At 47.4% G+C, this 17,529-nt stretch overlaps 1 protein-coding gene across 1 annotated transcript in view; it reads left to right on the top strand.

The window, feature by feature from the left end:
- Nucleotides 1-6,117, top strand: part of FBXO42 (F-box protein 42) — a 94,675-nt gene extending 88,558 nt beyond the window's left edge. Inside the window, exons 6-10 of the mRNA XM_060015126.1 lie at nt 503-613; nt 1,945-2,041; nt 2,523-2,579; nt 3,471-3,587; nt 4,100-6,117. Of these exons, the coding sequence (XP_059871109.1) occupies nt 503-613; nt 1,945-2,041; nt 2,523-2,579; nt 3,471-3,587; nt 4,100-5,215 (1,498 nt within the window). The 3' untranslated portion in view covers nt 5,216-6,117. The remainder of the gene's footprint in view (nt 1-502; nt 614-1,944; nt 2,042-2,522; nt 2,580-3,470; nt 3,588-4,099) is intronic.
- The last annotated feature ends 11,412 nt before the right edge of the window (nt 6,118-17,529 follow it).

The following is a 17,529-nucleotide window of genomic DNA, read 5'->3' as shown; positions in this document are numbered from 1 at the left end:
CTCCCCAGGAGTGCTGTGGACCCAGATGATTCTTTACTCCCTGCTTTGTCCCCAAGACTGACTCCCAGTTGTTTTACAAACTTGTCTTTTTTAAATGACAGTAACCTCTGTTCCTTGTAATGGACTACTTAGTACAGGGCTCTTGGCGGCCGCCACTGATCAGATCAGGCCTCTAGGAAGAAATAGCAGGTGGTGTTCCTTCAGCAAACTAGTCCGAAGCAGCTAAGGAACCATAGTGGAATCCCTTGTCATTGTTTTCTCATCACTCTACCTCCAAGCCATACACATTGAGAAGCTGAAAGTGTACATAACGCTAGCAGATTCGTAGAAAAGGCATAAATACCTTGTGGCATCCTCCATATATTATCCTAACAGTTTCTCTACTGAAGGTGATAGGATTGTCATTTTAAATGGAAGCCTGCTTACTGTTTTCCACCTTAAACACATAAGACCAGAAGCAGAGGGGCTGACTTCTTGGCTTCCTCCTGTCTTTCTGTATTAGGTGGAACTGCATTGTGACAACCCATGGCCCACCTCCCATGGCTGGGCATTCTTCTTGTGTGATAGACGATAAAATGATCGTCTTTGGTGGCTCCCTAGGATCCCGGCAGATGTAAGTATATTTGGCTTGCTCGCTATCAACCTGAACGTAAATACTCCTGGAAGAGTAAACTAGGTCAGAAAAGTAAACTAGTCAGGGTCAGTATTCCTGAGCATGGTTCTAATTAATCCAATAATTATCTCTCCCCCTAGTATTCCATTTTTTGATTCTAGTCGTAGACCAATAAGTTGAAAAACTTGCTCCATAGAATCAGGGCTGTGTAGAATCTCTGTTTTGCTTGATATGTGGTTCAATTCAGTGGGATCAAGTTCTGATGGGGCCTCCACCTTGTCTGTTTCTACCTGTGCCTACAGAAGGCCACCCTCCAAGAAGCAGAGTACTTTTCCTTCTTCCCCTTTATGGCCCAGCTTTAGAGAAGGAGAGAGGTCGATTGACAGGACAGGTGGAAATGGTTCACTCTCCAAATAGGATGGATTGAGGGAATGGGTAGGAGCAAGAAAACTGTGTCAGGCCTGACATCCCCTGTGAGGTGGTTCTCCCTGCCCACTGCCCTCCACCTCTGGCCACGACTGGCCAGCCCAGGCCAGGCCCAGAGCAGAGTCTGTGAATCACTGTGTATCTGCTTTGGCGTTAGCAGCAGTAGCGGTCATTTCCTCTGTGCTTTGAAATGGAAGTTGATGAGCTGTCAGCAATAAAACCATTCCAGATCCAACCCTGTTCCCCCTCAGGGTACTTTCCATCTTCTTATTTTAAAAGGGTATGGAGGAGACAATGTGAGCTCTACCCTCCAGATGAGAGGGTTTAGGGCTTAAGGTATTGGAGCTCTTCCTCCTGTGTTTCTGTGTGTGAATAACTGACCATAGAGAGGGGACCGTAAAATAGAGACTGCCATTTAGGAGTCTGTCCGTGCCATACTGGTCCCTTGAGGGTTGGAGATGCCAATTTGTCCTTGATAAAACTGCAGCTTTCATTAGCCATGGTGAAATTACCTTTTGTAGCCAAAGTCAATAAATCTTTATCTCCTGGACAATGATAGAACTGCCTTTTGAATAATTTTTTTCTCTTCCTTGTGGGTTTTGCCTTTGAAGGACTATATCATGACTAGTATCTATTTCCTGCTATCACCAATTAATTAACTCTAACTTTAGGTATTATTGTTTGGCTACAGACATGACTCAAATGAGGCCTGATGGGTCAATGGAAAGAGCAAAGGTTTGAAGCTCTCCTTTCCAGGGAAAGGAGGAGAAGAAAAATATAGTTGAGTGCTAGCTATGAGCATGGCACTCTTGGGGGGCATCCTTATGAATGTAACTTCATTTATATCAGTTCTTGTGGTCCCTGAGAGCTCCCAACTGCTTCATTCTTTTGTCCTTGTCTTATAGGAGCAACGACGTCTGGGTCCTTGACCTCGAGCAGTGGGCGTGGTCCAAGCCGAACATCTCTGGCCCTAGTCCTCATCCTCGAGGTGGCCAATCTCAGGTGCTCAGAAATTAAAATAACTATTCAGCAAACACTGTAGCATCTTTCAGTTAGGGCAGGAGAGGGAGGAGGGAGGCAGGTAAGATGCCAACATACAAAAGCCAAAGAGAATTTATCATTCTTTCTTGCTGGTATTTATTTTTCAACTTCTAATGGCTTATCATTATTTTTGTTGGCTTTATATTATGCCTCTCCTGAAAGCATTTACTTTGCTTTTTTATTTTTCAAGAGAACCCTGCATTTTATGTGGTTGGCACTCTCATGTTAATAATGTTTGATCAACAAAGAATCCATTCAGGTGAATCATCAGTAATTTGTTTACAAGGATCAGAATTGACATGGTTTGGGTAATGGGGATCTTATGGTAAATAGAATACTCTCATTTGGGAGCTGAGTAGACTATTTTCATTTACCACTGAAGTACAGGAGGTCAGATGCCTGTGTCTTTGTAGATTTATTTTAAATTTCTTCATCTCCCCAGATTGTCATAGATGATGCAACTATTTTAATCCTTGGAGGGTGTGGTGGTCCCAATGCTGTGAGTATTGCTGGTATGGCGTTCCCATGCACATGCTGCTAAGTATTCAAAACTTGCTTCCCCTGTCTCATCTTGTAAAAGTGTACAAGGCCATTTCTATAGCATTTTTATTTAGAAAATACCTTTTCCACTTTGGGTATGTAGCCTTTGTATTTTCTGGCCTTCTTCTCCACTCTCTTTTTGCGGAGGGAAGCTTTTCATCAGAGACATTCGTCTATTGAATATTCATATCTAAAGTCTTCCTAACTCCCACTTAGTCTTTGGGCTATAAGGTTTGCTGCTGTTATTTTTTCAAGGATGGGTGGGACAGAAAAGCAGGTGGATAATGGCCAGAGTTCACATGGAATTTATTTAAGAATGCAGATTCAGGGCTTCCCTGGTGGCACAGTGATTGAGAGTCCGCCTGCCGATGCAGGGGACATGGGTTCGTGCCCTGGTCCGGGAAGATCCCACATGCCGCGGAGCGGCTGGGCCCGTGGGCCATGGCCACTGAGCCTGCGCGTCCGGAGCCTGTGCTCCGCAACGGGAGAGGCCGCAACAGTGAGAGGCCCGCGTACCGCAAAAAAAAAAAAAAAAAAAAAAAAAAAATGCAGATTCAGACATGCTGGATATATATTATCTACCGTTTCATCAGTGTACACATACACACATAAAACCACAGGCAAAATTCAAAACCACTTAAAATTGATTCATGGGGTCACAAGTACAATTTCACGTGCCAGGCCAGTGGTAATATATGAATGAATGAATGGCTAGAGATTTTGCTATTCTTTCTGACGAATTCACGCACTCTATGACAGGCAGCACAACTTTGAGATTCCAGCTCTGTGTGTGTATGTGTTTTGTGACGTGTACCACACCTGAGTCCTGTTGTTGGTGCTTCTCTTACAGCTGTTCAAGGATGCTTGGTTGTTGCACATGCACTCAGGTCCCTGGGCCTGGCAACCACTCAAGGTGGAAAATGAAGACCATGGGGCCCCAGAACTGTGGTGCCATCCAGCTTGCCGAGTAAGTAGGGAGCTGACAGGCCAGCAGAAGGAGAGTCCTAAACTCTGAAGCCAAATTAACTCATCAGATTTCCAAGCAACTTTGTATGGAAATTGAAAACCCCTTGATGTCACAAAAGAGGTGGACATTGACCATAGCTTTTTGGGTATTTCTCACATACATGAGCCACTAGGTGGAAAAACTTAACATGGGCCCCACTTATCCTTTAAGCCCCAGCTTTAAGCATCTCTTTGTCTCTAAAACTTGCCCCAGGGTCCCCCAAACAAATACTTGATTCCTTCCTCCACTCTACCCCTATTCTGTAGAGATAATTCAAATGGTAGCACATGTCTCCCTGTAGCAACAAATTGTTCCCATCTATCCCCACATCTAGCCTAGAGGGCAGACTGCAATCTTTTCACCTCTACATCTCAGGTACCTACAAAACACGTGGCACATCCCAGATGCTCATGATAAAATGTTTGATGGTTAAATGAGTGATCAGAACTGAGCACAGGTTTTTTATCTTCCAGGTAGGGCAGTGCGTGGTGGTCTTCAGCCAGGCTCCTAGTGGGCGAGCCCCACTCAGCCCCAGTTTGAACTCTCGCCCATCACCTATCAGTGCCACTCCTCCAGCCCTAGTTCCCGAACCTCGAGAATACCGCTCTCAGTCTCCGGTAAGGAGTATGGATGAAGCTCCCTGTGTTAACGGCCGCTGGGGAACACTGAGGCCCAGAGCGCAAAGACAGACCCCCTCAAGTTCCCGAGAAGGAAGCCTTTCCCCAGCCAGAGGCGATGGCTCTCCCATCCTCAATGGTGGGAACTTATCTCCAGGATCAGCAGCTGTAGGTGGCTCTTCCTTGGACAGTCCTGTACAGGCTATATCTCCTAGCACTCCATCTACCACTGAAGGATATGACCTAAAAATGGGACTTTCTTTGGCCCCCCGGCGAGGGTCACTACCAGATCAGAAAGATCTAAGATTGGGATCAATGGATCTGAACTGGGATCCGAAACCTGCTTCCAGTAGCAGTCACATGGATGGTGTGGACAACAGAACAGTTGGGGGAAGTTTGAGACACCCTCCTGAACAGACAAATGGTGTGCATACCCCACCGCACGTGGCCAGTGCCCTTGCAGGAGCAGTTTCCCCAGGTGCCCTGCGTCGGAGCCTAGAAGCCATCAAAGCAATGTCGTCCAAAGGCCCCCCAGCCTCCGCAGCACTAAGTCCTCCTCTGGGGTCTTCTCCAGGCTCCCCTGGGAGCCAGAACCTGAGCAGTGGAGAAACAGTGCCCGTTCCCCGCCCAGGGCCTGCCCAAGGAGATGGACATTCCTTACCTCCCATTGCCCGGCGCCTGGGCCACCACCCTCCACAGTCCCTAAATGTTGGCAAACCCTTGTACCAGAGTATGAACTGCAAGCCCATGCAGATGTACGTGCTGGACATTAAAGACACCAAGGAGAAGGGGCGAGTCAAATGGAAAGTATTTAATAGCAGTTCTGTGGTTGGACCTCCCGAAACCAGCCTGCATACAGTGGTACAAGGCAGGGGCGAACTCATCATATTTGGAGGACTCATGGACAAGAAGCAGAATGTGAAGTACTATCCAAAAACAAACGCCTTGTACTTTGTGCGAGCAAAGAGATAATATGTTCTAAAACCCTTTCCCTTCCTGTGGCTTTTAATTTGGAATTTTCCAGCGTGCAAGCATTTGGACTGAGAATTGAGAAAACAAGGGACAAAATTACTCTCATAAACCAAACCCCAATTCCCAACCTCACTCACTCCAGGCTGGGATCAAATCTCCATTAAGAAAAGAATTATATAAATATATATTATATAGCCAACTCTGTTTACAAAGAGGGAGAGATCTCCGTCCTGGTTCAGATAAAATTGTTGCTGTGTTTTAGCAGAGGCTGTGCTGCCTTTTTCTACTTTGCTGATAACTAGACCAAGAATTTAGGGAATAGATTAATACCAGAACCTTACTAAAGAAACTGAAGAGCCACCTGTAAATCTTATTTGGCCTTCTTAGAGTTAGAAAAAGAAAGGGCATGTGTAAGATGCACGACTAGAGGTTTCAGATTCCCATGCTTCAGGGGCTGGCAGGGTAAAAGTAACCTGTAGAAAACTGTTCTTCTCCCCGCCCTGCCCCGCCCGCAGAGGACCTGTGAAAACTTCTCTTTGCAGTAATGCCCTGTGCCTGGCCCTATTCTGCTCTTTGTGACTGAGGAAAGTTACCCAACAAGGGATTTTGTTCCACGTTTGTGTGCCGGGATCATCGTGAAACAAAGTTTATGCAGAAACACCTAGTGTCCACTGGTTTTTGCTCTCTCCATGTTTCAGAAAACATTCTGGTGTCTGATTGTGGAATTTTCTGACAATCATATTTCGTTGCAGTTGCCAAAAACCACATTTGTTCTCTTTTTCTTTCCCTTAAAACCTGATCCTCAGAGGCTGCCTTTGCTATTTATAGGCTGCTTTTCTTCCCTCCTTCCTCCCTCCCTCCCTCTTTTTCTTTAATATGTGGATTTTTTAAGCCCTAAAACCTTTCGCACTTTCTTTTATTAAGCTTGGGTGCCCAGAGAAATCTCTTAGAAATATTTCTGGAATCCATTTTCTGGTGTCACTAGGGGACCAGTAGGGAATTCTGAGATGCCAGTATCATGAGAAATCCTTGAAGCATCAAAAGATACTGTTTTACCTTATGGGCTTCTTTTTATTTCCAAAGCACGTTGGACACACCCATCCATGTTTATGGAACGTGGAAATGGATCTTGGGAGAGAATCCCAATAACGGTTCCTTCTAGAAATGACTTTTGCCCTTGTTTGTGACATGCATTTTTCTGCCTGGCTGTTGACTGGTGATTGGGTTGAATATCATGTGCTTGGCCTCTTTGATGTGTGGCTGACCTTGGGAGCAGCTCCTTCTTTGTCATTGTCATGTTTACCTGTCACCCAAACAAGGCTTGGGTTTTTACTTTCATGTCATTTCTGAGATAAGGTGTAACCAACCAGAGCATATTCTTTGGTTGACACAGGAAATTACAAGTTACCAGTCTCTAAACCACGGCCTGGACATAGGATACATTGGCACCACTTAAATGTGGATTTTTTTGGTGATTTCTCATCAGTAGAAAGAGGATTTTTATTTTGCCTTTAGGGTTTAAATTTCAAAACACGGCATTTCTCATCCCCACACTCCCCTTTTTCTTGTTAGCATTTCCCAAGCGCAAGCCTGCTACAGCTGGCCCTGGGTCCTGGCTCTCAGCCAGCTCTTAGCAGTCTGTCTGATAAGTCTGTTTTCTCCTGTTAACGTCATGTTAAATCCTTTCCCCTAGCCATTGGCTCTACAATGTGGTCTTGGTGGGAAAGCGCCCCTGGTGCCAAGCCCAGGAAAGGGCCAGCTCATGGGGAGGGGTACGTGTTCCAGAAACTGCTCTATGTGCTCCCTTAGATGAGGAAACTACCATGTGCCTACTTACTGTGGTGTCCAACTGCTCAGAGCTCAGCACTTAGCTTTCCAGACTCTCTGCTCTGGGCCTGTTGCCAGTCCTTCTTTGGCAAAGACTGTTTGATCGTGTGGGGGTCCTTATTCACAAGAGAAAGCTAGCCTAGAAGATCAGCAATTTTGGCATTACTACTATTGCTGAACCTTGTTTATGACATTGCATTTGTGCATGGACAGTGCCTCCAAACTCAGTTCCTACTTAAATATAAAGTATTTGGAAGCCTGCAAGTTCAGAATCTCAACTTTGTAATCTTTCCTTTTGTCCTGTGGCCTTCCTAAGCCAGCTGTTAACTTGTTGATTCCTTCTACTTTCCCCAAGTAGGCAGGCAACAGAGATGATGATTCTCTTAGAAAGTAACCTGGCTCCTCGGAACTCCATGGCATCCCAGTATTACCTACGCCACTTGGAACCAGACTGTCTGTTTACAGCTCTTGAAGAAGAATCTGCCTCTTCCGCACCTGGTGGTGTGGGTCCTGGTGGCTCCTGGGCGTTGTGGCCGTGTATCTTGGGAGAGTGACTCAACATAGTCAAGGTGACTGTCTCCTCCGGCCCTTGTGAAGCCACCCCATGCAGTGGAACTTCAGGCGTCTCAGCTGAGGTGACCATTTCCATGGCGCCATGGATGCTTCAGTCAGATCAGATTTAACCACAGCTCTGGTTTTGACATGATGCCGACTTTGTCTTAAAATTCACTGAGGAAAATGAGGCAAAATATTTTTTTAAACCCTCAGGAGCACCTAAAGTAAATATTTATCCATATTTAAGTATTTAAAATACATTTTGTTTCTACTTGAAGCTTTAACCCCCTTCCATTCCTGCAAGTGTGCCTTTGAGAGCCCCCATGTCACATTGACTCCACTGGCCACCTCATTGACGTCGTGAGAATTTTAGTCTCTTCCCGTCCTCTTGAACAGAGCTTCCTGTTTTCTCATTTTGCAGGCTGTGCAGCAGAGAGGGTTCTGTATTTTTGCTCATGTTTCTGCCCTGCTGCTACACTTCGGTGGTGGGTTCCACAAACCACCACCCACCCACCCACCGCACCCACCATACATTTGGAAGCACACATTTGGTATCAAAACAAACTTAAATTTTAGTTGTAAGGCAATACTGGGCTTACTCTCCTCCCAGCCCTCTGGAGATTGATTTCATTTTAATATTTGAGTTTTCTATCAAGAGCTGAAACCACGAACTATCCTAGGAACGGTGTCCAAACTCTTTAAAATAGAAGAAGAGGAAGAAGAAAGAAAAGCAACTGAAGTCTTGACTTTGGAGGACAGAAAGCCACCAGCTGATGGAGAACAAAGGGATGCTTCCTTTTCCTTTCACTTTATTTTTCTGGATTTCCTTCTGCTTTGCTTCTTCAGAGTGACATTCCTGGTTGGTTTGTCTGTCTGTCCTTGTCCTTGTAATGATCCTGGTATGGTGATGTGCTCTGCTTTGCATTATCTGTGGTCTCTTACCAGCGCACAAGTCAGTGGGGAGGATCTGAACACACCCAGGGGCAAGGAAGCCGAACTTCAAAGCCTGTACCCCATGCAGCCTCCCCATGAACTGCAGAAGGCATGTTCTGCATGGTCACCAGTAAGTGGCTCCCTCCACCATGTTCACTGTCAAATGAAAGCAACCCTTAGGCATTGGCTCCACTGTACTCTCTCTTTCCTCGCTCTGCTCCCTTCCCACCAACCAGGGTTCATGTCAGTGCACACCTGTTGTGCCCTGACGAAGCTGGTGCTGTGAGTGATGTTTTCCATACAGCTCAGGGGTCCTGGGTGGCTTACCCTGAGATGATCATTTTAGGCACATAACAGTGTAGGAATGAAAAGTGGATTTGATTTCATTGATATTTAAATCTCTGTCGATTTTATTTTTTGTTTATGATTTCCCCAATGACTTTTTAGCAGTTTAACAAATAAAACAAAATGGATAGAATTGTCTTAACTGTTTTATTAGTATGAAAGAAAGCAAGCTGTGACGAAAAGCAATTGGAGATTGAAGTTGGAAGCAAGGTAGTTGGAAAGATTCTCCTCCTCTAGGAGGTTGCCCGTCCATGAGGACGTCATTTAATAAAGCAGCTCTCTCCATCATGCTTGAAGGACTCAGTGTTTCAGAGCCTCAGTACCACCCTGCATTGGAGACCCAAGAGAGGTGATGAGCTTGGAGCAGAGGCCCAGGGACCAGGATGACATCTACGCCATCACTGGCCTCCTAAGCAAAGATGAGGACACGGGGCCTCCGGGTCTTGAAACAGCATAGCAAATGGGGGTTCAGAACACAGGCCTGAGCCCTATAGGCCTGTGGCTAATTCTGCCTTCCGCTATTTACTACTTAATCTTGGTTACAACTTTCCTATCTATAAATATAGTTTCTATTTTATAGGATCATGAGGATTAATTAAAGTTGTATATGAAGAGCACCAGCACAGTGCCTGGCACATAATAAATGCTTAATAAATGGTGGCTGTTATTTATAATTAGCCCTTGAAGAAAATACGTGATCTTGAATGAAAGTGCTGGGCAATGTGTGTAAATTGTTAGGAGCATGGCCATACTAAAGATTATGCATGTCTACAGTTGTCTGAGTCGTCTTTTACATGTCACCATGAGAACCCCTGAGGCTTTTGCCTTGAGAGCAGTACGTAGCAGCTGCTGCCATCAATCAGGTCAGAATGGTCTCAGTAGTTTCGTCTCCCTGTGGACTTTATTCTTTGGTTTGCCAGTTGAATTCAGCCTCTAGCTCGTGAAGGATTCTGCCTGGATTCAAAGGCACACTTAGGAGTCCCTCCCATCAAGCCTCTTAGATAGCCTCATCCACCAGAGGGCAGACAGCAGAAGCAAGAAGAACTACAGCCCTGCAGCCTGTGGAACAAAAACCACATTCACAGAAAGACAAGATGAAAAGGCAGAGGGCTATGTACCAGATGAAGGAACAAGATAAAACCCCAGAAAAGCAACTAAATGAAGTGGAGATAGGCAACCTTCCAGAAAAAGAATTCAGAATAATGATAGTGAAGATGATCCAGGACCTCGGGAAAACAACGGAGGCAAAGTTCGAGAAGGTGCAAGAAATGTTTAACAAAGACCTAGAAGAATTAAAGAACAAACAAACAGAGATGAACAATAACCGAAATGAAAACTACACTGGAAGGAATCAATAGCAGAATAACTGAGGCAGAAGAACGGATAAGTGACCTGGAAGACAGGATGGTGGAATTCACTGCTGCAGAACAGAATGAAGAAAAAAGGATGAAAAGAAATGAAGACAGCCTAAGAGACCTCTGGGACAACATTAAACACAAAGACGTTCGCATTATAGGGGTCCCAGAAGGAGAAGAGAGAGAGAAAGGACCAGAGAAAATATTTGAAGAGATTATATATAGTCGAAAACTTCCCTAACCATGGGAAAGGAAATAGCCACCCAAGTCCAGGAAGCACAGCGAGTCCCATACAGGATAAACCCAAGGAGAAACACACTGAGACACATAGTAATCAAATTGACAGAAATTAAAGACAAAGAAAAATTATTGAAAGCAGCAAGGGAAAAACAAAAAATAACATATGAGGAAACTCCCATAAGGTTAACAGCTGATTTCTCATCAGAAACTCTACAAGCCAGAAGGGAGTGGCATGATATACTTAAAGTGATGAAAGGGAAGAACCCACGACCAAGATTACTCTACCCGGCAAGGATCTCATTCAGATTCGACCGAGAAATCAAAAGCTTTGCAGACAAGCAAAAGCTAAGAGAATTCAGCACCACCAAACCAGCTCTACAACAAATACTAAAGGAACTTCTCTAAGTGGGAAACACAAGAAAAGGATCTACAAAAACAAACCCAAAACAATTAAGAAAATGGTAATAGGAACATACATATCGATAATTACCTTAAACGTGAATGGATTAAATGCTCCAACCAAAAGACACAGTCTTGCTGAATGGATACAAAAACAAGACCCATATATATGCTGTCTACAAGAGACCCACTTCAGACTTATTTCTAAGTGGTAGAATTATAGCTAATTTTAGGGGTTTTTTGCTTATGTGTATTCTGTAGTAACCACAGGTGTTTCTTGTACAATAGATATATTAATATTTTTAAAAAACATTCAGAAGAAGTCAGATTCCATCAGATATAGGTCAATTTCCTGTGTCTCCTACATTTAAAGGATAAAGGAAGAGAAGGACACCAGTTTTCATGTAGGTAATAAAAAAAGAAAAAGGCACACTTAGTATCATTTGGGGGCTGATGACATGAGTCTGCCCACCCGTGTGGGAGCCTGGGAGGGGGGGCTGCAGCCCTGAAGCCACTTGCTGAGTATGCGCCAGTTTCTCGTAACCCTGGGTCTTTGCGCCAAGCACTGTCACGTTCTTTTCATTCAGTGCATGCTGAACGTTAACCTTATCCCAGGCTCAGGTGCTGTAAGCCTGCAGGTCTCATCCTGTCTGCACAGTTGTGTTTCCCAAGCTGCAAGATGAAACTTTTCCATTTCTAACAACGTGTGGTCTGATACTCTCTGTTCTGTTTACTGTACTTTGAGGCCTATAGCAAACTAGACCATGGTGTGAGGAAGGGTCTTGGGTACAGAGGGCCCATGTGCTGGCAGGTACTGATTTGGTGGTGGTAGGGATAGAAGGATTGTTTCGGATGCTTCCACAGTTGCCTTTGCAGAAGGGTTGGGCTTGCTCCTTATGGCTCTATTGGGCTAAACAAGGTCCAGTAGGTAGAAGCTCTAGAGAAGGCTCATTGGGAAGAACTTTGTACTGTCAGAGCTCTACGTAAATGAGAGGAACCAGTGTGGCATCACTGGAGGAATTCAAGCATTGCCTAGATAGTCGGACTATGGGATGTTGTAGAGGAGGTGATGTTCGGTGGGTAGGGTGCTAGTGGTGATTGGTGGTCCGGGAAGACCCCACATGCCCAGCCTTCAGAATAGGTCAGTCCCATAAGGCTCCCTGACAGCTTCCTAACTCAGTCCATCTGTGCCAGGGGCCATGCTCCTAACTACTGATGAGCAGGCTCCTGCTCTGGAAGCGTCAGAGCATGAAGATAGCAGTGTGATTGACCCCACGTCAGAGGATGTGTGGAGCAGAGAGGAGGGAACTTGCCAATTTGAGGAGAAACCTTAATGTCAAGGAGAACACAGCGCAGAGAAGAGCCATGACTCAATCCCAGGCCTTGCAGGAGTTGGCAGCCAGCAGTCCCGTGCAGTCCCAGCACAGTACTCCCTGGCCACTTCCCTGGGTACTAAAGGGCCAGAGGCCTGTGTACATTTGCGTCTCAATCACAGCACCCAGCCAGCGAAAGGGCAATGCCACACTGTCCTGTCTGCTTCCCGCATCTCTACAGCTCTTCTCCAGCCGGCCCTGTGGGGAAGCAGTGCAGGAATCACTGACTCCAACAAGGAGACAAAGGCCTTACACGTGCTGTTACTACCCTGAGCCGGCTCCTCAGCCTAAGACTTTGCCTCACATCACCCTCATCCGGGGAACCTGGGAAAGACCAGGCTGTGAGTATCCTCAGGTCCAGGTAGTACAGGAGGCATCACCTTGAAATCCTGCAGGCTGGTCTGCTTGTAGTGTCACCACAGGTGACTGGGGTTTACCCTTCTTACCTCTTCCGGGAAGAGGGGAGCATCTCCAGCTAGTCTGCCTTCTGCTCTCAATGGCCGTAACTATCCCCTTCTCCCTACAATATACCATTGACAAAAGCAGTCCAGCATTCTTGTGGATTCTTTATGAGGTAATGATTTCACTATTGATGGAAGTATTCAAGCAGAGACTGGTAAATTGTATGGGAGGTGATGACAGAGATGATTTATGCATCAGATCAATAATGAGACCAAGGGACCGCCATATGCCCTTTTAATTCTTGAGACGTGGTTCTGTGGACTTAGAACTTCCCAGAGAGGCTGCAGGACAGGGACATAGGCACAGACTTTGGACCAGAAAAGACCTTGGTTCAAAAGCTGCTCCTGTCTCATTGAGCTGAGGCAAGTCATCCCACTTCTCTGAGCCTCAGCTAAAACGGTTATGATGCCGCTGGCTTCACAGGTTAGCAGTTCAGCTGGAGCCAGCAATAATTGCTAGTCTATGGCCTGGGTGTGATTCCTCAAAAGACCACCTGGGGGCACCCTGTGAAAGGCTTCAAGTCCTCCTTGACACTATCAGAAGCAGTCTTGAGAAGGAAACTAAATGGGCTAGAGGAGAAAACTGCCCATTTCTCCTCCACCTCTGTTGGTAAAGCCTGGGGAGGACCCCTTCTCTGGCCTCTGCCACACCTCTGAGCACCATCCCGAAGCTGGCCGGCCTGCCCTCTCTGCTCCAGCCCCCGGCTGTGGGAAAGCCAGTGTTCTCCCCATGGGGTTGGGCTCTGGGCCCGGGCCCTGTCAGTATGCACAAAGCTGAGCTGAAGTTTTAAATGCCTGAGAGGCCTGGCGGTGTGTGCCATGCCCTTACCAGGGAGCCTGTCCGCCCACCCACTGCAGGGAAGAGAAGGAGGGCTGAGGGCCCTGGAAGAAGGAAGCCCCTGCTCTGGGGCCCTGGGACCTGGGCTGCTGCCCGCTCATCAGCAAGGCCGGGAGGGCCCAGGGCTGCCCTGGGGATCACTCATTCTCAGCACATGTTCCCTGAACGTGGACTGACCCCTGAGGCACTGGGCACAGATAAAGCAAAAAGAGGCCTGCCCCCGGAGGAGTTCACAACCTCGTCACACACCAGGGAGTGTCACCTTGCCTGAACAAAGACTACAAATCCTGAGCTTCTGAGGCCAAAAGACAGTGCAGTTATGTCATACCAAAAGATGAGAAGAAGGTGAAGTCAGTAGAACAACCAACACAGCCAGCAGGGGGCAGGACAGTTGAGAAGAAGCCAGAGAACTAGGAAATTGTTCTTGTCCTGGCCTCACCCTGCTAAACTGAGGCAGAGGGCAGATGAGGACCGAGCCTTTCTGGGAGATCCCAGCTCGGGGGGGCCCAGGCCTGGCCTCTGGCAGGCAGTAATGCAGAATATGCAGACCTACAGGCCTCAGACTGGGAAGACAGACTCCCTGTGCTCCAGGAAGGGTGAGAGAAGCTGTGGGGAGTCTGGCATGTCCAGAGGAGCCGGTGTTCAGGGCTGAGGACAATGCAGAGTGACCAGAGGTCATCCCCTCAGATGTAGCAGGGACAGAAGCTCAAGACCAGGATCCACAGTGGGAGGAGAGAACACCTCTAACAGGCCAGCATGGACGAGGCCATGGCAAAGGTACAGAGGAGAGTTCTCTCTGGAGCAGGAGGCCCACAAAGGCCCAGGAGGGATGACATCTGCGGGCTGTGTACCCCACCCGCACTCCACCATGCCTCCCCGCCACCCCACTGAACACGAGCCCCAGGGCCAGAGGAGGGAGGGATGAAAAGGAACAGCCTTGTGAAGACTGAGTGTTTAAACTGTATGAGGAATGAGGAATCACTGAACTTAAGTTTGCCAGGAAATTGCTGGATTAAAATGTCTGCATAGCAGAGACGGGTTAAATTGAGTCCGAGGAAACAAAGCTCCGTTTCTTAAATGTCTGAATCAGTGGAGGTAAAAACTTGTACTTGCTCCAAATAGAAGGAGAGGAGTCAGATGAAGTGCCTGGGATCCACAAGAACCAAGGATGAGAGGGATTCTGGCAAGTGCTGGAGGAAGGAAAGAAAAGGGTCTTCCAGTAGAGGGAGCAGCCTGTGCGAAGGCACAGAGACCCGGGTGTGACGGGCCTCTCCAGAGCCTCGAGGTCAGTGTGACTGGAGTGGACAGAACTGGAGAATGAATTGGAGATGGGGGACGAGAGGCAGAGCCCAGGAATGGGTGCCTGAACCCAGACAGTGGCAACGACGAGAGATTAGAATCATAAAGAGAAAAATCGGCCTCTGGTGGCCAGCTGGATCTGGCGGTGGAGAAGGAGGTGTCTGGCCAGCGTGGATCCCTGCATTAAGCAGATATATATAGTACCCACTGTAAGGGGCACTTCCAGGCCCTGCCCCTGCTCTGTGGAACTTACATGTCAGTGGAGGGGCAGGAGAAGGGACAGACAAATGTGTAAACAACTAAGCAAGATTATTCCAGATGAATACTATGAAGAAAATAAAAATGGGATGTGACAGAATGTGATGGGGTTGGGCTCATCAGAGTGTCCTTTCTGAGGTGACATTTCAGCTGAGACGTGAATGTAAGAAACAGCAGCCATGCGAAGATGGGGGGAAGAGCATTCCATGCAGAGAGAACAACAGGAAGAAAGGCCCTGAGGTTGGTGTGAACTTGACAAGTGCAAGGAGGAGAAGCAAGGCCAGTGTGGCTGGAGTGTCGAGTAGGGGCAGAGTGCACAGGTGGGCCTTGTAGGCCATGGTGAGGGAGGGGTGTGGACAGCAGGTGCAGTGGGAGGCTGTTAGAGGGTTTTAAGCAGGGGATTGACCCGAGGCTGTCCAGGTCAAGGACACCAGCCTTGCCACCAAGCACAAACCTGTCACATCCCAGCCTAAAAAGAACTCCCTGGGGATGATTTGGCAGCTCCAGCCCCAAATCCTGTATTTAAAGGTAATCTGGGGCTTCCCTGGTGGCACAGTGGTTGAGAGCCCGCCTGCCGATGCAGGGGACACGGGTTCGTGCCCCGGTCCGGGAAGATCCCACATGCCGCGGAGCGGCTGGGCCCATGAGCCGTGGCCGCTGAGCCTGCACGTCCAGAGCCTGTGCTCCACAACGGGAGAGGCCACAGCAGTGAGAGGCCCATGTACCACAAAAAAAAATAAAATAAAGGTAATCTGGATATTTTCAGTCTGCCGACTAGAATCCTCTCTACCCTACTGCCCTGCTTACCAGTCTGTGTCAGAATGTGGAACACACAACGGCAAGGCCTGCATCTCTTTCACTGTTGTCTTCCCAGTGTCTGGCCTGGCACCCAGAGCGCTCATAAATATTTGACAAACACATGTCCTCATCCACTCGTGCCTGGCATGTTTGCCCTGCTTTCTAACTGGTCCTTCAAGCCATTCTTCATGTTGTAGCCATAGCCAGGCAATCAGTCAACACATTTTTATTAAGTTTTTACTATATTTCAGACATATTCTAAGCAATAGGGATTATTATGGGCTGAATTATGTCTCCCCCACCCTGGAAAAAGTTCATATGTTGAAGTTCTAAGCGCCAGTGTCTCAGAATGTGATATTTAGAAATAAGTTCTTTTTTTTTTTTTTTTTTTTGGCCACACGGCCTGCAGGATCTTAGTCCCCCCAACCAGGGATCAAACCTGCACCCCCTGCAGTAAAAGGGCAGAGTCTTAACTGGGCTGCCAGGGAAGCCCTGGAGATAAGGTCTTTACGGAGGTGATGAAAGTAAAATGAGATCATTCAGGGTGGGCCCTAAACCAGTAGGACTGGTGTCATTATAAGAAGAGGAAATTGGACAGGGACTTAACACGGAGGGAAGGCGACGTGAAGACCCTGAGAGAAGATGGTCACCGACAAGCCAAAGAGAGGGGCCTGGAATGGATCCTTCCCTCTTAGCCCTCCAACGCAGGGTTCCCCAACCCCAAGGCCATGGACTGGTACCGGTCCATGGCCCGTTAGGAACCGGGCCACACAGCAGGAGGTGAGTGGCGGGCGAGCGAGCGAAGCTTCATCTGTATTTACAGCCGCTCCCCATCGCTTGCATTTCCGCCTGAGCTCCACCTCCTGTCAGCATTATGGTGAGTTGTATAATTATTTCATTATATATTACAACATAATAATAATAGAAATAAAGTGCACAATAAACGTAATGCGCTTGAATCATCCCAAAACCATCCCCTCCTCCCACCGTCCGTGGAAAAAATTGTCTTCCACAAAACTGGTCCCTGGTGCCAGAATGGTTAGGGACCACCGCGCCAAGGAACTGACCCTGCCAACACCTTGATCACAGATATTTAACCTCCAGAACTGGGAAAATACATTTCTGTTGTTTAAGCCACTCAGTCTGTGGTACTTTGTTACTGCAGCTCTAGGAAATTAATACAGGGATATAACAGAACAAAAAGACAAGGCCCCTATCCTAGCTTATGTCCTAGGTGAGGGAGACAGACAATACGTTTTAAAATTTCAGGATCAAGAAAGGACGATGTGAAAGTGAGCCAGGGGTGTGCGGGCATATCCTTGAGTGTAGGGGAGGAAGGCTTCTGTGCAGGAGACCTGAGCCAGGGAGCAGTCATCCACATGAGGCACTGGGGTGGTGCAGGGGGCTCCTGGGGTGGGGTGCAACGCAGAGGCCCTAAGTGGGAACAGGAAAAGCCCAGAGTCGCTGGAGTGCAGTAGGCCAGGGGAAGAGGGTGGCAGTTGAAATGAAAGCGAGAGGTAGTCAGGGGCCAGTCATGGAAGGCCTGGAAGGCATGGAGTCTGGATTTTATTCTGAGCGCAGTGAAAACTACTGGAAGACTGTAATCATGGGTGTGATAGTAGTGGATTTATGT

The sequence above is a fragment of the Delphinus delphis genome, chromosome 1, assembly GCF_949987515.2.
Source record: "Delphinus delphis chromosome 1, mDelDel1.2, whole genome shotgun sequence".
Classification (NCBI taxonomy): Eukaryota; Metazoa; Chordata; class Mammalia; order Artiodactyla; family Delphinidae; genus Delphinus; species Delphinus delphis.
The sequence above is the reverse complement of the archived record's forward strand: the minus strand, read 5'-3'. Positions and strand labels throughout refer to the sequence as shown.